Source organism: Pocillopora verrucosa, chromosome 4, assembly GCF_036669915.1.
Source record: "Pocillopora verrucosa isolate sample1 chromosome 4, ASM3666991v2, whole genome shotgun sequence".
Classification (NCBI taxonomy): domain Eukaryota; kingdom Metazoa; phylum Cnidaria; class Anthozoa; order Scleractinia; family Pocilloporidae; genus Pocillopora; species Pocillopora verrucosa.
This window is the reverse complement of record NC_089315.1, coordinates 27018138-27028130: the sequence shown is the minus strand read 5'-3', so window position 1 is coordinate 27028130 and position 9993 is coordinate 27018138. Positions and strand designations below refer to the sequence as shown.

The window sequence follows — 9993 nt, the reverse complement described above, 5'->3', positions numbered from 1 at the left end:
ATGGCAAGAGTCGATGTCTACGGTTTCGTTACATGCTGCAAGGACCTGGGGAGAAAGCACTGACAGTTTACCGGAAGACAAAAACGCATCGTGAAATACCTATTTGGATCTCAAAAGGCATCACCCGGGGGAACTGGGTTTATGGTCAGGTTCAGCTCAGCTCCATTTCAGACTTTCAGGTATAGAATTGGGCTTCTTCACCTTTTCTTAGATTTGCTCAAACGAAGTAGACCTTCTTATTCATTCCTTTCGTCTAATGGACAAAACCATCAGCTTTCCGATGTTGGTACAATAAGTTACATCATAACAAGCCGTCCAAAAAAACCCTGCGGACATATCGTTTACATCTGGTGGAAATTTTTGCCGCGCGAACCTTAATCTATCATACTTATCCCATCCCCGCAACACCAACATCGCGAGCGCACTAATAAAGCCTCAAGGCAGTAGAAACTGCAATGAGATTAGTAATTAATTGCAGAAATTGTTTCATTACCGAGAAAGGTGCTTATAAAAGCGGAAACGGAGAGGAGAGAAGACTTGATAGCGTTGACAGGGCTGTACATCGACGAGGGAATAAATTGCAGAGTGACGCCACTGTCGGCGAAAGAAGGTGGAGTATAGCAATGTGATTAGATAGAAAGAGGAATAATTTTTTTTAATCAAATTACGTAAGGGCGCCATTGCCACTAAACTTTGAAACAATTGTGTTTTCGAAGCAATTGAAATTGTTATCGCGCAACTCTGGGACGACACTGCTGCTGTTATTTGCACTCATGAGGCACTGCACATGTACTTCGTGTCTAATGATAGTGACACCGGTCAGGTTGTTGAGGCAGACACTTCTTAACATTCTCGCCTTCATCCGTTGTTTCTCTTTCAGCTTGCCACGAGAACTTAACCAACGAAATAGGATATTTCTTCTCTCCTTCATATCCTGGAAATCTTCCAGATGAAACTTTTTGCAAATGGCACATCACTGTCCAGAAAAACCACATCATTCGTTTGGAATTCCAAGAGTTTTTACTCACGAACCACCCCACATGCGAGAGGTGTTTCCTTCAAATCTTTGATGGACGTGATTTATCTGCGACCGCGATAGGAAAATTTTGCGGCTATATGCATCCTCCAGTTGTCATTTCCTCATCAAACCATTTCACGATTGTTCTCCGCTGTGTTGAGGGTTTGCGAATGACAAGATTCAAGGCCTTTTATCATTCTATTAGAAGTATGTTATATCTCAATGATTTTAAATTTCGAAAATATATTGACCTGTTTCATATGTATAAATCTTAGTAAAATTGAATTTAAAGTTCTGGAATTAAAAGATAAATATGAAATGGATGACCAAAGCAATGCAACTTGCGGTTGAAGTAGGCTTAATTGGCGTTCGGGTCACTTTCCTAAACATTAGGTGGAGATGTTTTTTGGTGAAATATGAAACTTTGTCAATTAGCTCGCGGCAGAGAGTTTGATGAGGTGCAGTATTCAGTCATTACTCCAAACAAAGGTAAAATGCCAGCTGAAATGCGTAATGGCGTACCTTTAACGATATTTGATTTTTCTCTCACTTCTCTGCATCAGAATTAATAGTGCTAAATGAGAAAACCGTATGGCAAAATCTGTGCTTGTTGTGAGAGATATCACAATTTCCGAGTTTGAGATTCCACTTTGGGAAAAAGAGAAGTTTTGAACCGCAATAGGAAGGGTAATATCAGTGACTGTGACAAAGCCATTAGGGCTAGTCGTAACTAACGCCTTAACTACAAATTGGTGGCTACATCTACGTTTTCCATTTTTCAGCTCAAGATTGGGAAGGATCGTCTTGCTTACTTCATCGAGGTAAATGAATCTTTATCGATAAACTGACTGCTTGAAATAATTTTTTTCCAGTTTTTAACCAAATCGTGAAAAGGATTGAAGGATGATGTTAGATAGTAACTGAATGTCGAAAATCGTTTTTAGAATGCCCATCAAGCTGCGAGTGTAAGGAGTTTGGTGAAGTATACGACAAGAGGATTCTGGTTATTGGAGAAAAGTTGCTGGCTGTACCGAGTAATCTTCCTTCAAATACTGGAGCAGTGTATGTTTAACCGTTTTCCTGGTTATCATCATTATCACTACTCATTATACTAACAATCACCCAGTCCTTCTGCTTACATACACGAACTTATTGAAGAGATTTGGCTTGATGTCTACGGCAATGGTCAAACGGCAAACAACAATATTGAACTCGATAGCGCCTTTTTCCAGCCTTTTGCTTTCTGAAGTGGAAATATTTTGACGTGAAAAAATAAGATCTATGTTCACAAAAGGTTATTAAACAAAAAACCGATCCTAATGCTTTGTTCATTTTAGGGTTAAAGGAAATTTAAGCAGTAAACGTCATACGTAAACTCTCTATATTGTTTACGTGCACACATTAAGCTGTTTATTGATAATTTTGGCAAGGGAGATTACTCTGAGGGACTTTTTTTCCTCTCTCAATCATTTTGTTCCGTGAATTATAGCCTGCTGCTAAGGTTTCCTTGATTATTTACTTAAGTTCAAGTTCAGGTGATTCTGTATGAAGGCCATATTTTTACTGTACAAGATAATGTGCCTCTATTACGATCATATTTACCAGGGTTTTTCGTCAAAATTGGATCTCTCAACTTCGCGAGAAGGAGTTTTCAGACCTTATAACACTCGAGTATATGTGAGTTGAACGCCATATTCTCTGTTTTTATAAATGTAGTGTTAGGTTTTCCTTGAAATGAAAAAACCTTTTAGATGTCAAATAGATGTATGTATGTTTAACCAACCCTCTGATTCTTCACGCTATTTTAAGGTTCAATGAGACAAAAATGATATATTTCATAGTGTACCATATGTCTACGAATTTTATTCTGCAGTATGGAGAGCACAATTAAAGTAGGACTCTCCATGGTTCTGGCTACATTCAATACCTTGAAAGATCTTCGAATACAAGTTGAATAATTCTACTTGAAAAGCCATACATTTTAGAGATATCAAATTAATAGGTTACATGTTCTCTTTGAAACAGTGACCTTAGCTTTAATAATCTGCTCCACCTGGATGAAGAATGTTTTCAAAACGTATCTTCTGTTACTACGCTGTGAGTATTGGATGGCGATTATAGTTTAATAAATATGAATTAGAGCATTCCAAAATTTGTCAGCGAAGTTGTCAGCTTTCTCATCTCGAATGTCCCCATGGCCGATAGGGACATTCCTCCTCATTGCTTTATTCGAAAGATTATTATCCTGAAGGAATCATGGGATAAATGGATAGCCAGGGTAACGTAGTATGCGTTGATGAGAGGGTTGACGACGTCTCCTCTAGATAAGACAACTTTTGAGGACGTAAGAGAAAGCATAGATCAGTGCTCCAGAGGAGATCTTCTCTATGAATCCGTCTCGCATTATCGCTTAGATTTGTTGAAATGAACTGTTAGAATCTTACTGTGAGGCTTTCTTGTGTTCTCGGCAGGAGACTGAATTCTAACTTTCTTCGAATTCTTCCTATTGGAGCATTCAGCGAGCTCCCTAATTTAAAAGTCCTGTGAGTATCTCCAAATATAATCTCATTCTTTCTCATTGCATAACATCATGAAGCGACGATCGACAAGATCTCGATTGAGTGGGCTCAAGAAACTGTCTATTTTATTTCAGTGACTTAGGAAGTAACCTTCTTAGCAGTATCAGAAGTGGAGTGTTTGATGCACAGTCAAATTTGAATGTTTTGTAAGTACTTATTTTCAATAAAATTTGAAAGCTGACAAAGATTGAGAAACTTTTAAAGCATTATTTTGGCTTTGTTTTTAGAGGTTTACGCGCAAACCAACTGATGAATTTGCAGAATGGCGTTTTTGACAACAAAAGCAAGATGACCCATTTGTAAGTAAAAGGTTTTCTTTTGTTCTAAGCCAATCGCCAAAGTCATACCATTGCTATTCAAAACAAACCGAAGGGTTAGGATGAGAGTTTAGTTACACGGTGAATTGGAAGCCATATGTCTAACCTTAATACTTTATAAATCATATTCGAAACGTAATAATGGACTTCTAATTTTTATAAGATACCTTCAGGAAAACAAGCTGACAGCATTGCCAAATGGCTTATTCAAAGATCTCTCCAAGTTGGAAGTCTTGTGAGTACTGAAATGAGTAAATTAATGTCTCCTCAAATTACTCTATCTGCTGTGAAGGGAAAATTTGATAACTTCTTGTTCAAACCATGATAGTTTTCTTAATGGAATTTTGATTGTGCTCATTGTTTAAAGTAGACTGAGAAGTGACATTGAAATGCATGTGTAGAGGGTTTTCGCTGAAACAAATTCGCCTATAAATCGTGTTGAGATTTTGTTTCATGTCTCTCACTCGACAGAAATCTAAGCAGAAATGAGATGAGAACAGTGACAAAGGAAACGCTTCAAGGGCTCAGTGCACTGAAATATTTGTAAGTAGTTTGAATTTTCAGCCTTGAGGGAGTCTCCCTGTGGGGATTTATCTCCACTGAAGAATTCGTAGAATAAATGAGGTCAGTGGTAAGAAAGAAGTAAATTACAATGCTCGACCAGTCTGAGATTGAACCAAAGGACGTATTAACTACCGAACGCTTTTATTTGAGTTCACCCTTGTTCATCAGTTTAAGTTTGAACAATTCGTTTTCCAAATAGCTTAAGACCATTCTTTGTGCAGTGATTAAGTATTAATTTTATCCATTTCATCAAGCCTGTGTGCAGATATTCAACTGCAAATAAAAAGTTTTGAGCAGATCAATCAAATGTTCTTCTTGCTTAATAAAACAGGTACTTGGACAACAATAAATTAGCCAGAGTACCTTCAGATGCATTCAACGAGCTGAATAGCCTTAAGTATCTGTGAGTTTTTTACAATTGATATTGTAATAGCTACGCTTTTTTGTCTATCTAAAATGGATACTTCATAATGATAGAAATTGTCAGTGGACACTATATATGGGTATTTATATTATCCAACGTATCATTTCTTATTTGATTGATTACATTGTAGCTCAGATGTAAAGTGTTTTCGTCTTGAAAAATCCCAACAGGAAACTAGATCGTTTCATCCTTTGTTGCTACGCTAAGAAATCCGTGAAAGGAATTACTTGTGATTCTCCTACTGATGAGTTCTCCAGCTGTGACGACCTCATGAAGAACAAAACGCTTCAGATCTGCATTTGGATTCTTGGAATCCTCGCCTTCCTCGGCAACCTTCTTGTCATAATATGGCGAATAGTTGATAAAGAAGAGAACAGGGTTCATTCATTCTTGCTGACAAATCTTGCCGTAGCCGACATGTTTATGGGTGTCTATCTTTTGACAATAGCAATTGTGGACGCGAGATGGCGGGGTGAATATTTTAAGCATGACACAAAATGGAGGGCTGGTATAGGCTGTCAAATTATTGGAGTCCTATCCATGCTCTCAAGCGAGGTATCTGTGCTGATTTTAACAGTCATCACCATCGACCGATTTATTTGCATCATCTTCCCTTTCAAGTTCAAGCGTCTTACATACAAGTATGCCGTATTCACCTGCGCAACCGTGTGGATACTTGGCGTAGTCATCTCCGTGATACCAATCACCGGAATAGACTATTTTTACGATAAAAGTGGTGATTTCGGTTTTTACAGTCGCTCAGCTGTTTGCCTTCCTCTTCAGCTATCGGAAGGAACCCCTGCCGGCTGGGAATATTCCGTTTCTTTTTTCATCGGTTTAAACTTCGTTTCGTTCACGTTTATCTTGGTGGCGTATATCTTAATGTTCTGGACCGTCAAGCGCGCTGCCCGCGCTGTTCGATCAACGAGTATGAACAAAGAATCTGCAATGGCCAAGAGACTTATTTGTATTGTGATGACCGACTTCTGTTGTTGGATGCCTATAATAATTATCAGCATTTTGTCCCTGACAGGAAATTTCTACGATCCGGACAAAATTGCCTTCGTGTGGATCGCAGTGTTTGTTCTTCCGCTTAACTCTTCACTTAATCCAATTCTTTATACATTTTCTACCGAGAGAACGAAACGAAGCTTAACCAGAAAGAGGAGAGATGTTACTGGCATGGTTATGAAGTCTTTGAATAGTCGCGCTGGAGGTGGGTCGAAAAATGGCAAGATTCACTTTTTTTATATTGAACTGTTATTACATTTTCCATGGACTTAAAAGGCGATGATTTCTTGGAAAAAAAGACACTTTTGTTTTTATTTCTTAATATAAATCTATAACTTTCAGTCACTTTGAAAATTATTACAAGTTGCATATTTAAAAAGACCTGCCCGAGAGCTGAGAGCCCCTTATGAAGTTGTCATGGTTCCTTATCTGAACCTTTTTTCCAAGTTGGCTACGAACTCCGTTACCGTGTTATCTTTTCCTGTCTATTTCTAGATCAATCTAAGGACTACCTGGGAACGTATGCTGAAAACACTTTAGCATCTATTGCTGAATCCAGTCCTCGACCGGTTAAAAGAATTGTGGAAAAAAAGGAACAGCAAAGTAAACAAGTGAAGACTAAGTTAAAGCTGATCGAAGTAGTGGATATCTTTAAAGAAGACACTACAGGAAAGCTTTCAACGGTAAGAACCTTTCAAAGATATATCACTGAACTTTTCGATAGATACCCACTGAAGTAAATTAAAGGTAGGTTTCTAACATACATTTAGCCTTGTCATTATAAACAAACCATGAATACATCGACCGATATTTCCTTAAGTGCTCCTATGAACGGTCCTATTATGCAAACGCAAAACGATATTGCAAACGAGGAAATTGTGTCCCCTTGCTGTCTCCTTGCGATGTAGGGTTACGTCACAGCTTGGTGCGAGGAAGAAGGAGTACTTGGTATGGTATTACTGAAGTACTTCGGAAAGGAAATGAAGGAAGACTGGACTCGAGAGATAGATATAGTTCAAGGTCTGTCTATTAATGAAGACCCGCAAGACAACCTTCTTCATTATCGCTGGCACTCTAAAGGTAAGTGAGCATTTTTGCATCCGATATTTCTGCACATGTATATGAAAAATATACACATTTCGCAGATTTAGCTAAAGAAGGCGAAAAACCAAAATCCACAGCAAAACAGGAGAAGCTCTGAAAGACTATAGTTTCTCGCTCAAAACAAGAGTGCCATTCATGAACGGAGTAAACTTAGTTGACGAGGTTTTGAATTGAAATAATCTAAATGGATCTGATGATCTTCAGTATAGTAGCTAAGTCACGTGTCTTAACAGGCAGATACAATCGAACGGCGTGCTGATACATACTAAGTAGCCAGGGGTGGAAGGAAAGGTGTAACGGAGTAGTCAGGTGCCAATAATGGCATGGCTTTTTTTAGTCTTCAATCTTTCCGCGCACTACAAGCTTTTCCTGGAAAAAGCTGATCACACGTGATTAATTCTAGGCTGATTATCAAGTTTGACATATTTAAGGCTTGTGATACTTTATACTATATCGTAAGAGAGGCAAGGGATTAACAGAGTAGAAATACCCAGTTTTGCTTCAGATAACGGTGGGCTGCTAAATTTCTGAGTGGCCTTTTCATTATAGTGCTGTTGTTGATTTTCAGCGTCTGAACAGAGTATTGAACATGGCAAGAAGAAGATTCATGGGATACAAGAAAGTAGTTGGTAGGTTATCATTGGCGTAACTCTGTTCATTTAATTTACGGTCATTTAAACTGTAGTTGTCTCGTTAAACCAAAGTAAGAACATGACCTATAAAACTTTGAATTATTTTAAATTAATTTAATTTTCATTTTGTAATCCTTGTTAAAATTGTGAGTGTTGATTGATTCAAAAATTTTTACTTTACGTTCTCCCCTTAATTAACTCTTCATTTCCTTCTGAATTTTTTTAAGGCTTATTTGTTACGATTTTGAGTCGAGCTCCACTTTAGAAGATTTTCTTTCGGAGAAAAGAGTTGTTATCGACCTCGACGCGGTATGCGCTATAGCTTGTGACGTCATCACCGCCATAGAACATCTTCTGGATCATGGAATAGCTCATAACAACATCACAACTGGCAACATTTTGATTAGACAGTGTCCAAGAGTGAGTAGATTACTGATGTTTTAGGCCATCAAATTATCCTCGCCTAATCTCGCCTAAAGTCTCTCACGATAGATGTGTTGTGGTGCCAACTCCGGTCTAATGAACAATAATAGATGAAATGTAGAAGAAAATAAAAACCGTGTTTCTTAATGTGCAGGACAACGCTTTTTAAATGGGTTTCACTTAAGAAAGTTTTAAAATTGTTTCTGTACACCTCTTCCATACATGTGGGGCTTCATTTGATATTTGTCTAAAATTAGTGTTCTTGGACTGGCTAGCAAGTGAGCTAGTGTAACGAAATAACAATTTTACCCAAGAGCGTGACCAAGAAGGCTTTTAAGCGTGCAAATAAAAGATTGACGATTATTCCCGCCATCACTAATGAGGTCTATGAAGTGAATTTGACACGATCGACGCGTTTTACAGGTACCTCCGATCAAAGCCGTTCTGGGTGGGTTTTCTCAAGCGTCTATGGCAAATGATGCAGGTGCGTTCACAAACTCGGCGGCCGACGAACAGAGTTGCTATAACCGCGACATAAAGCAGTTCGGACATTTACTAGCAACCTTACTAGGACACTGCCATGGCTCCAGTGAATACGTTAAGGTAATTATCATGAAGTCAGTGTCAGCTGGTATTTATGACGACCTAGAAACAGCTTGGTTGATTAGCATATACTGATCCCTGGTTAAAGCAAATGGTCAAGATTAAGAACCGCTCGTAGATAGTTTACCACATTTTAATTGGTTGCCTTAGCTTTAGTGAACACGATAAGCTAGCATCTATTTTTTTTAACTATTTAGTAATACTTAATTAACTGCGGTGCAGCAGGATTACGAAACAAAATGACCTTGACAAGTGTTCAAGACCACACCGGTCTATTTTGTCGAATTATCCTGCCACGTAAAGGGCGTTGTTATCGTTAGTCTCGCCATGAGTCTCATGGTAAAAGTGTAACTCTTCTCTTGAACTAGCAACAACAAATGTCTCTGCTTTGTATAAAGCTGTAAGTAAAGATACAGTTATTTTATGCAATGTACATGAAGCTGCCTGATTAAAAGCATAACTTTCTTTCTTTTGTTTTGTTTATGTTCTGTAGTTGCATGAGATTATGAACCTGTGTTTCGAGGATACAGAGGAGAAGAGGCCCACCGCATGTTACGTCCGCGAAGTATTGGAAGAAACCTGGTGCGCTGAGGGGGTTTGGGATACATATCTATGAGGAAACCAAAGAAAAAAATCGAAATCATCGATTCAATCGCATTTGGTACCGAGGTTAAAATGATTGTATTAGTGACATCATCGATTTCTCTGAGTATTCCGTCAGTTTTTTTTCCACTTTTAACTTGTGGTTACTGGAACAAGAAAGGCTTTTCGACGATTTGCATAACATCAAAAAAATTTGCTGCATTAGTGCTTTTTATTATGTGTAGGGTGCTGTAGAATCAAGTAACCATTGCATTACTGCGTGGGTTATTATGATGGTAAACGGATAGAAAGTCAGGAGTTCACTTTAAAATAATTTATACAAAAGCTGCTCAGTGTATATGAAGCTCGAAAGTATTGATTCAGGGTGAAACACCCGGGACTTTCAAGGAGGATTATCGGTCCTCGTTATGTTTTAGGTTTATTAAATTCGATAAATCAATTAATTAACAAAAATAGACTATGTTTAATTTAAGTCAAAATGAAAATAAAAATAGTAAATCAATGATGATAATGATAACGATAGTGATAATAATAATAATAATAATAAAAATGATTATTTAGTTAGAGAGTACTTAGTCAGTGACAGGGCCTCTCACATCTTCAAGTATCTGCAATATTCTGCGCATTGTCGTGCTTTGTGTTTAGCGTATCGTTCCATGTTTTAGATCACGCCTCTACCGGTTTTCAACTCAAGATAAAGAGGCTATTCATATTC

General features: G+C 38.0%; 1 protein-coding gene across 1 annotated transcript in view; it reads left to right on the top strand.

The window, feature by feature from the left end:
* Positions 1-9754, top strand: part of LOC136280250 (uncharacterized) — a 37574-nt gene extending 27820 nt beyond the window's left edge. The window contains exons 46-65 of the mRNA XM_066165208.1: positions 1-179; positions 502-610; positions 881-1225; positions 1801-1839; positions 1963-2080; positions 2624-2695; positions 3044-3115; positions 3490-3561; positions 3672-3743; positions 3825-3896; positions 4078-4149; positions 4386-4457; positions 4810-4881; positions 5073-6118; positions 6409-6596; positions 6822-6993; positions 7586-7646; positions 7877-8069; positions 8496-8675; positions 9169-9754. The exon at positions 1-179 is cut by the window's left edge and continues 84 nt beyond it. Of these exons, the coding sequence (XP_066021305.1) occupies positions 1-179; positions 502-610; positions 881-1225; positions 1801-1839; positions 1963-2080; positions 2624-2695; positions 3044-3115; positions 3490-3561; positions 3672-3743; positions 3825-3896; positions 4078-4149; positions 4386-4457; positions 4810-4881; positions 5073-6118; positions 6409-6596; positions 6822-6993; positions 7586-7646; positions 7877-8069; positions 8496-8675; positions 9169-9291 (3329 nt within the window). The 3' untranslated portion in view covers positions 9292-9754. The remainder of the gene's footprint in view (positions 180-501; positions 611-880; positions 1226-1800; positions 1840-1962; positions 2081-2623; positions 2696-3043; positions 3116-3489; positions 3562-3671; positions 3744-3824; positions 3897-4077; positions 4150-4385; positions 4458-4809; positions 4882-5072; positions 6119-6408; positions 6597-6821; positions 6994-7585; positions 7647-7876; positions 8070-8495; positions 8676-9168) is intronic.
* The last annotated feature ends 239 nt before the right edge of the window (positions 9755-9993 follow it).